Raw genomic sequence first — 16988 nt, 5'->3', positions numbered from 1 at the left:
GGTGGAGGAAGTAGATGCAATCGTAACTTTCAAAAAGGGAATTGGATCAGTTGTCAAATGGAGAGAAAAATCGCAAGGCGATTGGGAACGGGCAATGGGGACAATTGGATAGCATTTTCACAATGGGGCGAAGGGTCGCCACATCTTCACCACACTACGATCTTTCAGCACCTGCAGAAGCGAGAACATTTTATCAATTCAAGTTGGCAAAGACAATTCCTGATGAGCACTTCAGCAACCAGAATCACTTGAATCACGAGTTTAAAAAAAAAACACGGGTAATACGAGGATGCAAATTTAATTGTAGTATTTTCAGTTGCAATTCAAGGAACCAATAAGGTAAAGAATCTGTTTGGTTTGCTTGTACATTTCAACTATACGGCACGTGGAGGGGATCAGTGTTATAGTCATTTGCAGGCATTCAATTGTCATGCTTTCTTTTTAAAGATCACATCTCAATTTCTATCCAACTAAATCACAGAATGAAGGCAAGTCATCCGTAGTTTATACACAATGGTGGAGAATTTACAGTAAAAAATTATTTAAATTTTGGCCACAGGTTGGCTGGTCACTTTGATCCACTTAGCCAAAGCTGGCTCCACAATTTGGGCATCTCCGTTGTCGCAGTGCCAAGCAAAATAGGATCCCAATGGGAAAGAATAATATTGCACACAGCACTCCCAGGCAAGTGAAGTCATCTTCCAGTACGCCAACCCTGTTTGAAAAGAAAACAAATTTGATTAAAAAGTTAATATAGCCCCCCCCCCCAATTTCATCACACCCACATAAACCAATTCACAACAAGCGATACATTTTATTGATACTGGGGATAACGGGATTAAATGGAGTACCAGTTGCCGTGATTAGGCTCGAGTTCCCTTGAATAAAAATCTGATTTCACCAAAAATCTGTCCTGGTCCACCCATTCCGAATTGACAACCAAGAAAGCACAACAGCACCTATACTTCCTCAGGAAACTAAGGAAATTCGGCATGTCCACATTGACTTACCAACGTTTACAGATGCACCATAGAAAGCATCCTATTTGGCTGCATCGCAGCCTGGTATGGCAACTGCTCGGCCCAGGACGCAAGAAACTTCAGAGAGTCGTGAACACCGCCCACTCCATCGCACGAACCTGCCTCCCATCCATTGACTCCATCTACACCTCCCGCTGCCTGGGGAAAGCGGGCAGCGTAATCAAAGACCCCTCCCACCTGGCTTACTCACCCTTCCAACTTCTTCCATCGGGCAGGAGATACAAAAGTCTGAGAACACGCACGAACAGACTCAAAAACAGTTTCTTCCCCACTGTTACCAGACTCCTAAATGACCCTCTTATGGACTGACCTCATTAACACTACACCCCTGTATGCTTCATCCGATGCCGGTGTCATTGTGAACCTTGTGTTGCCCTATTACGTATTTTCTTTTCATTTACTAAATCATCTGTCTGAGCTGCTCGCAGAAAAATGTTTCTCACTGTACCTCGATATACATGACCATAAACAACAAATCCAAAAAACAAGATTAATCAGTGATCTAAATGAGGTGTTTGAAAATGCTTAAAACGGATTTGATAGAGTAGAGGGAGAGAAACATTTTCCCCTGGCGGAGGGAGTCCAGAACAAGGGGCAGGCATAACATTTAAAATTTGCCCTGGGTTGTTCAGGTGATGACATGCAGCACTCATTCAGACAAAAGTCAGAGGATCGTCTCCCCACAAAACAAGCAGTGGAGGCTGGAGGCTTGATTGAAAACGTCAAAACAGATTGGGCAAGAACATTGAGGGATAAGAAACAGAGACAGGTAAATGGAGGATACAGATCAGTCATGAACTAATACAATAGTGGGACAGGCTCAGGGAGCTGAATGGCCTTATGATCCTATGAATAGTTTCAAATGCACAAAGCCAGCACCCGGTTGGGTGCCTCACCAAGTGGCCTTCCATCTGTCATGTGAAGAGCTGGCTGCACCATGAATAATCTTTCTCCATTGATTTCCATTTTCTCCAACCCTCAGACTGTCCTCTCTCTACAGAACAGGCAATGTTCTGATATTATCCTTTCGTGCCATCTTGGAATCACCTTATGCACATTTTCCAGGTGCTTTCCTTGCATTAACTCTTTCCAAACACATCAGATGCAAGTATAAATGTGTTATTTGACTGCAGAAGGGATCATAGCCAAACCCAATCATGTTCCCACTCTTTATCCATAGTGTGGACCTGGTCCGTTCGTGCCCAAGTCCTGCAACTGGACATGGGACATTCCTCCCTGGAAAAATGTTGTGTGTTCTGTGTGGTAGTAGAGGTATTACAGTACCTGGTATGCTGGAGCATCATTGGTGGAAACTGTATGCTTTCTATTGGTTAAGATGTATGGTAGCTCCGCCCTGCTAGGCAGGGTATAAGAGCCCGTGCCGCCCCAGCAGCCTTCATTCTGTGCCTGAGCTGCTGGGGGAAACATCTAGCTTATTAAAGCCTTCAGTTGGACTACAACCTCGCTTTAGTAGTCATTGATCGTGCATCAATTTAATAAGCTAGATTTAAAAGGATGGAGCTCCGAATCAAGCCGGAGTGTCTGCAACTCAGCCCCCACGCGGCGAACTCAGCGGCAATCTTCAAGCACTGGCTGGCGTGATTTAAAGGATATCTCGAGACGACCGAAAACACACCCACGGGAGAGCAGAAACTGCACGTCCTGTACTCAAAGGTGAGCCCGGAGATTTACACCCTCATCGAGGAAGCGGAAGACTTCAATGCAGCAATAGAGCTGCTAAAAGGACATTATAGTCGCCCGGTCAACCAGGTCTACACCCGGCACCTGCTAGCAACGAGGCGACAAACCCCTGGGGAAATCGCTGGAAGAATTCTACCGTGCACTCCTGGTGTTGGGGAGAAGCTGCAGCTGCCCGCAAGTTTCGGTGAGTGAACACACTGAACTTTTGGTCCGGGACGCTTTCGTGGCAAGTATGCTATCCTCACAAATCCGCCAGCGACTGCTAGAAAAAGCCACTCTAGGTCTCAAGGAGGCACGGGCCCTTGCAGGCTCCCTGGATGTGGCCTCCAGAAACGCCCGCGCTTACGTTCCCGACCGCGCGGCAGCCCCCTGGGCAGCGTGGAACCCCTGCGCAGCCGACCCAGAGACATACCCCATCCCCCCACAAGCATGTGCTGCAAGTCGGCCTGGCAACCCCGGGGGGCCCCGCTGCTACTTTTGCGGGCAGGCCAGGCACCCCTGCCAACGCTGCCCGGCACACGCAGCCACCTGTAAGGGATGCGGTAAAAAGGGCCATTTCGTGGGGGTATGCCAGGCCCGTGCGATTGCTGCGGTCTCCGGCGGCGAATGCAGACCTCCACCACAAACCTCTCCACGGTCCCCGTGCAGCCAGCGGTCGCCGCCATTTTCCTACTCCAGGGCAACGTGCGTCCCCTGGGCGGCGCCATCTTGTCCCGCGGACGCCACGTTAGAGGGATGGGAGCTGCCATTTTGTGCACCCCCAGCCATGTGCGACCAGTGGGAGCCACCATCTTGGATGAACCCCCAGGACCCCAGCTCGGCTGACCACACACTGCCCGAAGAGAACACTCAACTGGTGCGATTAGCCTCAGTGACTCTGGATCAGTCCCGACCTCGAACACTCAACTGCTACAACGACTATTTGTCAACGGGCACTAGACGTCCTGCCTAATCGACTCTGGGAGCACGGAGAGCTGCATACACCCCGACACGGTAAGGCGCTGTTCTCTCCTCGTCCACCCCGTTAATCAAAAAACCTCTCTGGCCTCAGGTCCCCACTCAATGGAGATAAAGGGGTTTTGTGTAGCAAACCTCAGTCCAGCAAAGGGAGTTCAAAAATTTCCATCTCTACGTCCTTCCCCACCTCTGCGCAGCCACACTCCTAGGTTTAGACCACCAGTGTAACCTCCAAAGTCTAACCTTCAAATTTGGCGGCCCTATACCCCCCCTTACCGTCTGCGGCCTAGCGACCCTTAAGGTCGACCCGCCTTCCCTATTTGCGAACCTCACCCCGGATTGCAAACCCATCACCACCAGGAGCAGACGGTACAGTGCCCAGGACCGGATCTTTATTAGGTCAGAGGTCCAAAGGTTACTGAGGGAAGGAGTCATTGAAGCCAGCAACAGTCGCTGGAGAGCTCAAGTAGTGGTGGTAAAGACCGGGGAGAAGCATAGGATGGTCATCGACTACAGTCAGACCATCAACAGGTTTACGCAGCTGGACACGTACGCTCTCCCCCACATATCTGACCTGGTAAACAGGATCGCGCATTACAAGGTCTTCTGCACGGTGGATCTTAAGTTCGCCTACCACCAGCTCTCCATCCACACTAGTGACCGCAAATACACTGCCTTCGAGGCAGATGGGCAGCTCTACCACTTAAGGGTTCCCTTCGGTGTCACCAACGGGGTCACGGTCTTCCAGCGCGAGATGGACGGAATGGTTGACCGGTACGGCTTACGGGCAACATTCCAGTATCTGGATAATGTCACCATCTGCGGCCACGACCAGCAGGACCACGACACCAACCTCTGAAAATTCCTCCAGACCGCAAAAATCCTTAACCTTACATACAACAAGGATAAATGTGTGTTTAGCACAGACCGCCTAGCCATCCTCGGCTACGTAGTGAGAAATGGAGTTATAGGCCCCAACCCTGAATGCATGCGCCCCCTTATGGAGTTCCCCCTCCTTCACTGCTCCAAGGCGCTGAAGCGCTGGCTAGGGTTTTTCAGTTACTACGCCCAGTGGGTCCCCAACAATGCGGACAAGGCCCGTCCCCATACCCAGTCTACAACCTTCCCCCTGTCGATAGAGGCCCGCCAGGCCTTCAGCCACATCAAAGCAGACATTGCAAAGGCCACGATGCACGCCATAGACGAGTCCCTCCCCTTCCAGGTCGAGAGCGACCTGTCTGACATAGCTCTGGCGGCCACCCTCAACCAAGCGAGCCTACCCGTGGCCTTCTTCTCACTGCTTCCGAAATCCACCACTCCTCAGTCGAAAAGGAGGACCAGGCCATAGTAGAAGCTATGCGACATTGGAGGCATTACCTGGCCAGCAGGAGATTCACTCTCCTCACTGAACAACGGTCGGTTGCTTTCATGTTTGATAACGCACAGCGGGGCAAGATAAAAAACAATAAGATCTTGCGGTAGAGGATCGAACTCTCCACCTACAACTACGAGATCTTGTACCGTCCAGGGAAGCTAAACGAGCCTCCTGATGCCCTGTCCCGCGGCGGCACATGTGCCACCGCACAAGTGGACCGCCTCCGAGCCCTCCACAAGGACCTCTGCCACCCGGGGGTCACGCGCTTTTTCCATTTTGTCAAGACCCACAACCTGCCCTACTCCATCGAGGAGGTCAGGACAGTCACCAGGGACTGCCAAATCTGCGCGGAGTGCAAACCGCACTTCTACCGGCCAGAGAAAGCGCATCTGAGAAAGGCTTCCCGTCCCTTTGAACGCCTCAGCATGGACTTCAAAGGCCCCCTCCCCTCCACCGACCGCAACACGTCAATCACGTTCAGGAAGTACGAGTACTCCCGGTTCCCATTCGCCAACCCCTGCCCCGACATGACCGCAACCACCATCATCAAGGCCCTCCATAGCATCTTTGCACTGTTCGGGTTCCCCGCTTACATACACAGTGATACGGGGTCCTCCTTTATGAGCGACGAACTGCGTCAATTCCTGCTCAGCAAGGGCACCGCCTCGAGCAGGACAACCAGTTACAACCCCCAGGGTAACGGACAGGTAGAGAGGGAGAACGTAACAGTCTGGAAGACCATCCTACTGGCCTTGCGGTCCAGGAACCTCCCAGTCTCCCGCTGGCAGGACGTCCTCCCGGATAACCTCCACTCCATCCGGTCACTGCTTTGTACCACCACCAACCAGACACCTCACGAACGTCTCCTCGTCTTCCCCAGGAAGTCCTCCTCTGGGACCTCGCTCCTGACCTGGCTGGCAGCACCCGGACCCATCCTGCTCAGAAAACACGTGCGGGCGCACAAGACGGACCCGTTGGTCGAGAGGGTCCATCTTCTCAACGCTAACCCCCAGTACGCCTGCGTGGCATACCCCAACAGCCGACAAGATACGGTCTCCCTACGAGACCTGCCGCCCGCCGGAGCCCCACGCACAACCCAACCACCAGTCCCACCCTCCCCTCCACCAGGGCACCTTACGGGGGCATCAGTCCTTCCGCCGACCCAGTCTAGGCCCCCCCACCCACCCCGCAGGTGCTCCCTTCCCAGGTCAACCGTTTTCCCCACCAGCGCCGTCTAGGGGTGCCGAAGCTGCCATGGAGATCGAAGCCATGCTCCCGGAGTCACAGACGCCCGAGCCTCCACCGGAGTCACCACCGAAGCTCCGACGATCACAGAGGACGACCAGGGCCCCCGATCGACTGATTGCTTCATTTTAAACTGTAAACTGTAAATTTAAATCATAAATTGTAAATAGTTATTAGAATTGTAAATAGTTACAAAGCGCTGTCCGGCAGTATTATGGTACCTCCATAACTAATTCTACCACGTTGCCATGTTTGTAGTATCAGGCCACCACCCCCGCCGGACTCCTTTTTAACAGGGGGTGAATGTGGTAGTAGAGGTATTACAGTACCTGGTATGCTGGAACACCATTGGTGGAAACTGTATGCTTTCTATTGGTTAAGATGTATGGTAGCTCTGCCCTGCTAGACGGGGTATAAGAGCCTGTGCCGCCCCAGCAGCCTTCATTCTGTACCCGGGCTGCTGGGGGAAACATCTAGATTAAAGCCTTCAGTTGGACGACAACCTCGCTTTAGTGGTCAGTGATCGTGCACCATTCGGCAACTGAACCAAGAGAATGCCACAAGATGAAACACCCCATGCAGCTGGAACCTCCGTGGCTTTGCTTGCAATTTCAGCTCCTACCTGACGAGTTAAAAGATTTTGTATTTAGTTTTCCAGATCAAGATGTTGTCGGTTCATAGAAGGTTCCGTTTGCTATGTTGCTTCCAGACAACAAGAAAACGGGAGGTGTCACGTGATTACGGTAAAGCATTTACCAACTTGCTTTAGAAATCAAGAGCAGCTTTTTTGGGTAAAGCAGTTTTAAAACGGATGGTTCCGACCTTCGTGTTACAGTGGAAGGATGAAGGCAGTAGGGCTCAATGTGGGAGTCTCAGCAGCTCTGTATGACATGCCCAAAATTCCAACACATTCGGTGATGATTAAACTGTCGACTGGGAAAGGCCATGCGGGACGTTAAATGAGGAAGTGCAGAAAATTGCTGTCACTGATTTTCCCCTCCTCCTCCTCCTCCTCCACCACCAGGGTATTCAGGGTAGGGGACACGCACACAGGCACAGGCACACAGAACTGGAAGTATAGTTTTAGAAAGCATATTTACACAAAAGACTAAAGTATTTAATTATTCAGATTCTTTAACAAACACAATTTCCCAATTTCTTCTGGTCAAAAAGCTCAGAATAAACATTTTAACACAGACAACAGAAGTTTTTATAAAGCAGATGTGCATTGATTAAACACTTGGATTTTAAGGTGGTGCAGTAAAAGTTGCATTCCAGCATTCTTCACAGCCAGAGGGTGAACCACTGGAGCACACCACAGCTTCAACAACACTCCGCCCATGTGACTTTAGGTTTCAATTTTAAATACTCATTTCCAAGAAGTCAGCTGATCAACAAGGGAAGTTCATCTGGCACAGCCTTTATTGGAAGCATGAGATTAAAAGTCACACAGCCAGTGGGAGAGAGAGAAAATCGGACAGGGGCATGAGGGCAAGAGGCTGGGGGGGGGGGGGGGGAGCTAGTGTGCAGTGATGCAAGAGAGAAGGGGCAATGGCCACATTGTGGGAGATGCGGGGAGCGGGGGGGGGGGGGGGGAAAGAGAGCTTTGTTGAATGGGAGAGAGGGTGAAGAAACGAGAGAGCAAGGAAGGGGAAGCAAAAGCACAAAAGCACAATGGAGATGGGGGTAGGTGGGAAATGGAAAAGCGGGCAGGGCAACGAGAGAGAGACAAAGAAGGGGTGGCATGGGCACAGGAGCAAAACAGAGAGAAGGGGAATAAGGGTCAGGCGAGAAAGCAGAAGGAGGGGGATGGGATAGGGAGATCAGGGAACAGGAAAGAACAAGAGGAAGGATAGAGCGAGAGAAAAGGGGAGGGGGGAGAAAAGAGGGAGAGAGAGAGAAGTGGATAATGAAAGAGTGTTTGGTGGAAAGAGATCAGGGCCCATGTGTAGGGCAGCAGGGGACAAAGTGGGGAGGGAGAGGGGAAAGGGAGAAATGGAGGGAGGAATAAAGGGAGGAGGAAAGTGAGAAGGATGTTTTTTTTTAAAAAACAACAAAACCTCACCATAGGCTCTGGGGAAAAGCAATGTCTAAAATGGCATCTAGAACACATGACAGTGAGTCAGTCTATGCGGAAGTCGGAAATAGCTCTGAATCTGCTTTGTGTAAAGCTCGTGAGAACAATCAATGATTACAGGAGGTCAGAGGGCATTGCAGGACTGAGGAAAAATTAAACAGGATGTCGGAAGCAGGGAATGCTGGAAAAGAACTCTGGATACTGTGGAGGTTCAGGAACAGGTCCCTGGATTCTGCGGGGTGCTCAGTTGAAACCTGACTACTGATTTTACAGATGTATCTTTACATATACAACCCTTGGAAGTTGCCAATTTTGCAAACTAGAATTCTTCCTCAAAACTGCATTTCAGTGCCCCATGTGTCAGTTTTCACTAGAGTTGATCCCAGCGGTAAAAATAAGTTGCAATTGCCAAAAGATATTGTCCGTCTCTTGTAGCACAGTCCCACCAGCCAAGGCTCAGTGGATAGCATGCTCCCGAGTCAGAGGTTTGTGGGTTCAAGACCCACGCCACAAGGCCTGGGCGCAAGTTCCAGGTTGACACTTTTCCGCGCAATACTGAGATTGTGCGACGCTGTTGAATGTTAAATTGAGGTCCCGTCTTCCCTATCAACTGGATACAAAAATTCCCATGGCAGTATTTAGTAGAAGGACAGAGAGTTACTCCCAGTTTCCCCAATATTTAACCATCAGTCGATACCACAAAAACCTATTACATCGTCCTGATCACACTGCTGTGAGTGGGAGCTTGATTGGCTGCATTACGACAATGACGGTATTTCAAAAGTACTTTGATGGCTGTAAAGGACGGCACAGTAGCACAGTTGGTAACACGGTTGCTTCACAGCTCCAGGGTCCCACGTTAGATTCCCGGCTTGGGGGTCACCGTCTGTGCGGAGTCTGCAACGTTCTCCCAGTGTTCGCGTGGGTTTCCTCCGGGTGCTCGGTTTTCTTCACACAAGTCCCGAAAGACGTGCTGTTAGGTGAATTGGACATTCTGAATTCTCCCTGCGTACCCGAACAGGCGCCGGTAATGGTGGCAACTAGGGGCTTTTCACAGTAACCTCATTGCAGTGTTAATGCAAGTCTACTTGTGACACTAAAGATTATTAAAGCACTTTGACATGCCCCAAGGCTGTGCAAGATGCTGTATAAATTAAAGATCTCTTTCACATGTATAGAGCACGCTGCTGTACTGCAAGTGGACACTCCTGGGAGTATCGAACATTACTACACATTGTTAATTTAGGATATTTAGTAATCTGGAATTATTTTCTCTGGAAAAAGAGGAGATTTAATTCAGCTGCATAACACCCAACAGGCCTGGGCAGTGGATAGGAAATACCTATTTCCCTTAGCAGAAAGGTAAATAATTAGGGGCATAGATTTAAAGTTAAACTGGTAGAAGGATAAGAAGGGAGTGGACGATCATATTTTTTTTTCAACCACCCAGAGGGGGTGGGGGCTCTGGAATGCACTAAAAAGGGTGAGGAGGCAGAAACCCCTCATCATTTTAAAAATACTTGGATGATGTGACATACAGGGCCACAGATCAAGAGCTAGTAAATGAGATTAGAATTGGATGATATTTTTTGATTGGCACAACAACAGCCAGTGCTCTATCGGTATCTCAGCCAAGTTCAATCCTAATCATCCTGCACCCCGTACATCATGAATTACTGATCACCAATAGAAACTTTATTTGGTTAGCAACTGAAACCAGGAATCAAACCCTGGGGCTTTCTGGACCCTATCCAGCTTGGCTTCGCACTGGGAGAGTATGACCAAGCCCACAGGACAATTTAATTTACTAATTTTCACGGAGACTCTGGAAAAATCACTGCCATTGTTAGCACTCGCACCTTTTGAGTCCTGGGCTTGAGCAGAGATAACTATGCTCACTTAGGGCGACACGGTGGCATAGTGGCTAGCACTGCTGCCTCACAGCTCCAGGGACCCCGGGTTCAATTCCCGTCTCGGGTGACTGTCTCTGTGGAGTTTGCACTGGGAGTTTGCACTTTCTCCCTGTATCTGCGTGGATTTCCTCCGGGTGCTCCGGTTTCCTCCCACAGTCCAAAGATGTGCAGGTTAGGTGGATTGAAAAGGTTAGATGGAGTTACAGGGATGGGGTGGAGGAATGGGCTTAAGCAGGGTGCTCTTTTCAAGAGCCGCTGCAGACTCGATGGGCCAAATGGCCTCCTTCGGCACTGTAAATTCTATGGTTGTCATACTGAGGGAGTGCTGCAGTCTTCCTGCTGTGGCATAAAATCCATGCCATGTCTGCCCACTTGGAGGCATGTAATAAAAGATCACACAATTTTGAAGAACTGAGTTTGCCTGTGCCTTAACATTGCAAATATATTCTGGTCACGATCACAATTGTTGTTTGTGGGATCTTGCTGTTTGAATTGCCTGCCATTGCTCCTTAAATTATAAGAGTACATTTCAAAAAAAAACTTCACTGCTTGCAAAGCGCATCGAGATGTCTAGTGGTATTTTGAAGCGCCATGTACTGCGAGTTTTATATCCCCAGTTACAAAAAACTCATAACTTTACTGAACAAATTACTCAAAATTAGAAAGGGACATCGTTGGGACAGGAGAAATACATGAGCGACGACATCTTGGCAAATCCTTTGAAACTTGAAATCAGTCAGTAAATATGTCCAAATATTTTCTTTAAGTTTACCTCAACAAAAAAAAAAGTGCTTCCACTAACGATTTATTTCAAATGCGGACGGATATAAGCTTTAAAAGACTCACTGTCCCAAAGCATCCCAATGAGGAACCAGATTATCCCCAACGCAAAGCCCAAGGACCTGACTTGGGCCCTTTCTTATCTGCACAGATCACCAGGTAAACTTACTAAGCTCCTGAGGAATTCTGGCCAGTAATTTTACAATTTCCCAGTGCCTTCCCAGCCCAGTTTCAAAAGAAAAGCCAACGCTGCTACATCAAGCTGTGATGGGCTAAACTAGATTGAAGGGTGACTATTTATACAGTGAGCAGGGCAACACAGCACAGTAAAATTCCAGAATAGCCTGTCGTCGAATTTAAATCTCAAGCCAGAATGGAAAGAAAGGTGCCTCTCGGAAAAAACAAACAACAAAGCCCAGGTTCTTCCACCAGTCTGGACAATAGCAACCCAGCTTCCCTTATTCAGCTTTGTGCCAAGCAAGTAGCAGGCTCAATTCTAATTAGAGGTTACTTTGCAATAATGATTAGGCAACAGGGCTCATTCCCATTGGGAGCTTCCCGAGCCACACTGGAGATTTGAGACCAACCTCCAGACAATAAAACCATTTCCAATTCAACATTTACCAAAGTGCTGGTAATGGACATAACTGTACGTTTGAAAATCCACTGTATCAGGGGAGGCAGTGACACAGCAGTGGTATTCTCACTGGACTAGTAATCCCGAGACCCGAGGAATCCCACCAGGCACTTGGCGAAATTGAATTCAATAAACACCTGTATTAAAAGTCTAATGAGGACTTTGAAAACATTGCTGATTTGTCACGAAACCTCATGCGGTTCACTAATGTCCTTACCTGGTCTGGCCTGTATGCAACTCCAGATTCACAGCAATGCCCTCTAAAATGGCCGAACAAGTAACTCCGTTCAAAGGAAATTAGGGATGGCCAATAAATGTTGCTCCAGCCAGTGACGCACACATCAAATGAGTGAATTAAAAATATTCCCCCAGAAAGAAACAGATTTCAAAGCAGGGTCTGATGCAATCCCATAGGCATGGAACATTCAGATATCCTTCAGTGAATTATCGATACAGTAGTTACTGTTATCACTAGAATAGCATATTGGGTTTCCTGCTTTACAACAGCAATAGGTTTTATTTTTTAAAAGTACTACATTGACTTGTAAGTTGTCATAAAACACCTCGTAAGTTGTTATAAAACACCTCATAACTGATTTTGCAGCACAGTGGCACAAAGGTTTGCACTGCTGCCTCTCAGCCCCAGAGACCAAGCTCATTTCCAACCTTGGGTCACTGTGTGCAGAGTCGGCACGTTCTTCCCGTGTCTGCGTGGGTTGTCTCCGGCTCCCTTCCACAGTCCAAAGATGTGCACGTTATATGGATCGGCCATGCTAAATTACCCTTTAGTGTCCAAAGATGCACAGGGCAACTGGGGCTATGGTTACAGGGATAGGGCAGGGCAGTGGACCTAGGTAGGGTGCTCTATCGGAGTGTCGGTGCAGACTCGATGGGCCGATTGGTCTCCTTCTGCACTGTAGGGATTCTATGGATGACGACATCACAAAATTGGCAACTTTCTACAGGGTAAAGTTAGTATCTTAGAAAAGTTACAACACAGGAGAGCATTCAGCCCATCTTGTCCATGGCAGCCAGATGATACCCAGGTACGCCTTCCAATCCCACCTTCCTCCACCCGATCCATAGTCCTGAATCTTACAGCACTAAAGGTGCAGATCCAGGTACTCCTCAACCACCAACTCAGGCAGCGAATTCCAGACTCCCACCACCATAAAAAAAAAAGCTCATGTCCCCCTCCATACCTTCTGCCAATTATCTTGAATCTATGTCCCATGGTTCTAGAATTCTCCAGCAATGGAAACAATTTTATCCTGCCCACTTTATCTCTTACCCTCAATTTTGTACACAAACAGAATTCATACTTTTTTGTGTTCACAGGTATAGGTTTGATTTTAAATTCATACAACATTTGTTACCTGCAAGCTGGACAACCACCCACCACTACAACAGAAGCTGCAGCTGGCTGCTGGATAATAGTGTAAGTGCTCGAGTAGTTCGGCCCTGGGCAGACAGGGGGCTGGATACCTGCAGGAGCAGCAGATACATACCCTACAAAACAAAGCGAGCATTAGTTTGGAAACAAAATCATAGGACACGGAGGCCATTCAGCCTATCAAGTCTGCACCAACCCTTTGAAAGACCACCCTACCTAAACCCAATCCCCCACCCTATCCCTGTTATTTAGCCTCAAAACCTGACAGAATGCCTTAAAGCCCTCCCCCATCCCAAAAAAACAGAACCTTGGGCCTTACAAAATTTATCTTTAAATAAATAACCATGGGATTAAAACAACAAAGTAACCATTGGCCTACTTCAATTACAAAACAGCCAGAAAACAGCAATCTGCACAGTAAGATTAAAGACAATCCAGCTTCATTTACTAATCACCAACCCAGCATTGAAACCTCCAGAATCTTAAAGCGTGGGAGCGGCTTTAAGAGTCACATTTTCCTCCAATTCATTAGATATTTTCCTGAACCCAGTGATCACAACATCAGTCTTTCCTGCCCCCTTTCTAAATGCAATAGCCCCCAGCAGCGATGCTAGAAAACTATTCCTGCGGGATGAATTGAAAGTTTCAAACACCCCCCCCCCCCCCCCCCCGTTTGCTGCCACTCCTGCCCAGATTTGGCTCAATGTGCCAGTGCACACAATATATACATTGAAAAACAAGAGGCGCCGCACCTGAGGCCGGGTAAGAGTATGGTGGAGGCTGGTATCCGGGGGCCGGGATGCTCCCGTAGGTCTGGCCGTGGCCGTAGCCCCCCTCGGGCACTGCAGCGTACGCGGGCGGCCTCTCCTGCAAGAGGGGCTTGTTATCCATGGGTGGGGAGAGGAAGCGGCGAGCGGAGACTCCACCTCCAGCGGGCGCTGCTCTCAGCGCTGTAGCGAGGACGCGGGGCCGGGATGGGAGCTTCCCGGTGGATAGAGAGTGGGGTGTGGGAGGGGGACACCGCGAACAGCCCGGCACTCTCCCCCGGGGTTTGTTACACTGGACTCAGCGCGCGCACTCCAGGGAATTCCCCCTCCCGAACTCGATACAAAGTCACAAGATTCCAATCACGTGACGGGCGAACAGCGTGACTTCCGCAACAAGAAAGGGACCGCCTCTCCCAGCCTTAAATAAACATCAACGCTAACTCCACCTCTCATCTTTTCTTAAAGTGCACCTACGTCCCCCCCACTCTATTCAGACCAGGCAATGGCCATCTCCAAAAAAAAGAGAATCTAACCATCTCCCCCTGATGTTTAAGTTCAGTACCAGCACTCAATTCCCCCGCCTGGGGTGGGGGGGGGGGGGGGACGACCTTTCATCTGCAAGTTAGCTGCACTACCCATATAAATACTGGGGCTCTATGTCAGAGGTTGGGCATTCTGTGGTAATTAATTCACCTCTTGGTCCCCCTTGCCCGCGCCCCCCCCCCCCCCCACCCCCACCCCCCAAAAGACTGTCTGCAAGGCACAAGTCTGGAGTGTGATGGAATATTCTGCACTTGCCTGGCCGACTGCAGCTCCAAAAGCACACAGGCTTGACGCCATTTCGGACAATCCAGCCTCCTTGATCGGCATTCCATCCATCATCTTCAAATTCGCTCCCTCCACCACCACCGGTTTGCCATCTACAAGATGTGTTGGAGCAACTCCACAAGGCCTCTTCGACAGCACCTTACAAATCTGTGGTCTCTACCACTTAGAAGGGTAAGGGCAGCAGATGCATAGGAATGCCACCACCTTCAAATGTTCAAGTCACAAACCACCCTGAGTTGCAACTATATCGCTGTTCCTTCACTGGTTTCAGTCAAAATCCTAGAACTGCTTCCGTAACAGCACAGTGGGTGTACCTACGCCAGATAGACTGCAGCGGTTCAGACCAACTTGAGTACTGTGTGCACTTCTGGTCACCTCATTGCAGAAAGGATATAACTGCATTAGAGAGGATGTTGCCAGGGCTGGAAAAAATGTAGCTATGAGGATAGATTGGATAGGCTGGGATTGTTCTCATTGGAACAAGAGAGGCGGGGTGGGGGTGGGGGTAGAGATTTGATTGAGATGTACAAAATTGTAAGGGACCTAGATGGGGTGGATGGGAATGGCCAATTTACCTTAGCAAAGAGGTCAATGACTAAGGGACATAGATTGAAATTGGTCGATAGGAAGGTTAGAGGGGAGATGAGGAAAGATCATTGGTTGTCGAGTCTGGAGCTCACTGCCTGAAAGAATAGTCGAAACAGAAACCCTCAACTCATTTAAAGGTATCTGGATAAGAATCTCAAGTTCTGTAACCAGCAGGGCTACATGCCAAATGCTGGATTAGGCTAGGTGGCTTTTGTTTCGGCCGGTGCAGAAACGGTGGACCATGTGGCCTCTTTCTGTGCAATAAACATTGTATGATTCTATGCATTTTATACCATCACCTTCTCAAGGGCAAGTAGGGATGGGTAATAATTAGGAACAGGAAATAAATATTGGCCTTACCAGTGATGCTCACTGATCCCATAAACAAATTTTTTTAAAGTCTGCAAAGCATATCCCAAACACTCTCTGCAGCTTAAAATGTGTCGTAAAAGAACCTGGCCTGCAAACAACAAGCATCCTATTTTATTGGGAGCCAATCTGCAAATTCCATCTCAGCAGGAATATTCACCCCATCTTAATGGGACCTGGCCTGCAGCATCTTACTATTACAAAAGCGAAATACTGCAGATTCTGGAAATCGGAAATAGAAATAGAAAATGCAGGAAATATTCAGCAATATTCCGGCACTCTCTGTGGAGAGAGAAACGGAGTTAATGGGCTGAATTCTCCGCCGTCGTGATTCTCCGTTTTGCCAGCAACCGAGGGGTTTCTCGAAATCTGGTGCGGCGGGACGGAAAAACCCGCCCAATGTTTCAAATCATTCTACTGAATGGCATTAATCTGAAATGTAAATTCTTTCCCTCTGCACAGAGGCTGCCTGGCCGGCTGAGTGTTTCAAACATTTTTGATTTTTATTCCACCTAAAAGGGGCCTGCCCCACAATATCCACTTAAACTTGGAAAAGTCTGGCCTCTGCACTTAAAAGTTATGGTAACTTAATCTGCAATACCCTATCTTAAAAGAGATCCAACTTTTCTTAATTAACTGGGACAGTGGCCATGTAAAGGGAGGAGAGCGGCAAAGTTCCGAGATTGTGTTCAGGAAAACTTTCTCCAGCTGTAGGTGTCCAGTCCAACAAGAAAGAGTGCACTGTTGGACCTGGTTCTTGGAAATAAGATGGACCAAATAGATCAAGTCTCAATGAGGGAACATTTAGGAGGCGGTGATCATTGTATCATAAGGTTTAGGATGACGGTAGGAAATGCTAATAGGCAATCCAGCGTAAAAGTAATTAACTGGCGGAAAGCCAACTTCAATGGAGCAAGAACGGAGGTGGGCCAGATAGACTGGAATGAAAGGTTGGTGGGAAAATGCTGAACAATGGGCTACCTTCAAAACAGAAATGGTTCAGGCACAGTCAAGGTACATTCCCTTAAAAGGGAAAGGGAGGGCAAACAAGCCCACAGTTCCTTGGATGAAAAAGGACATCGAAATTAGGATAAGGAAGAAAACGTGTGCTTATGGCAGGTGTCAGGTAGAAAATACAGTTGAGAACCAGGAGGAATGCAGAAGGTTCAGAGGGGAGGTGAAAAAACACATTAGAGAAGCAAAGAGGAATTATGAGAAAAGACTGGCAGCCAACATAAAGGGGAATCCTAAAATCTTCTATGGGCACATAAATTGTAAAAGGGTGGTAAAAGGAGTAGGGCAGGTTAGGGACCCAAAA

The 16988-nt window shown here is 48.7% G+C and overlaps 1 protein-coding gene across 1 annotated transcript; it reads right to left on the bottom strand.

Annotated features, from left to right (window-relative positions):
• Positions 1-282: 282 nt before the first annotated feature.
• Positions 283-14242, bottom strand: bri3 (brain protein I3). Its single transcript, XM_072481549.1, has 3 exons — positions 13871-14242; positions 13102-13234; positions 283-715 (listed from the first exon to the last, which is right to left on the bottom strand). Exons 1-3 carry the CDS (start codon positions 14007-14009, stop codon positions 583-585), a joined length of 405 nt encoding a protein of 134 aa, XP_072337650.1. The 5' UTR covers positions 14010-14242; the 3' UTR covers positions 283-582.
• Positions 14243-16988: the final 2746 nt, after the last annotated feature.

This window comes from Scyliorhinus torazame, chromosome 17 (assembly GCF_047496885.1).
Source record: "Scyliorhinus torazame isolate Kashiwa2021f chromosome 17, sScyTor2.1, whole genome shotgun sequence".
NCBI lineage: Eukaryota > Metazoa > Chordata > Chondrichthyes > Carcharhiniformes > Scyliorhinidae > Scyliorhinus > Scyliorhinus torazame.
The sequence above is the reverse complement of the archived record's forward strand: the minus strand, read 5'-3'. Positions and strand labels throughout refer to the sequence as shown.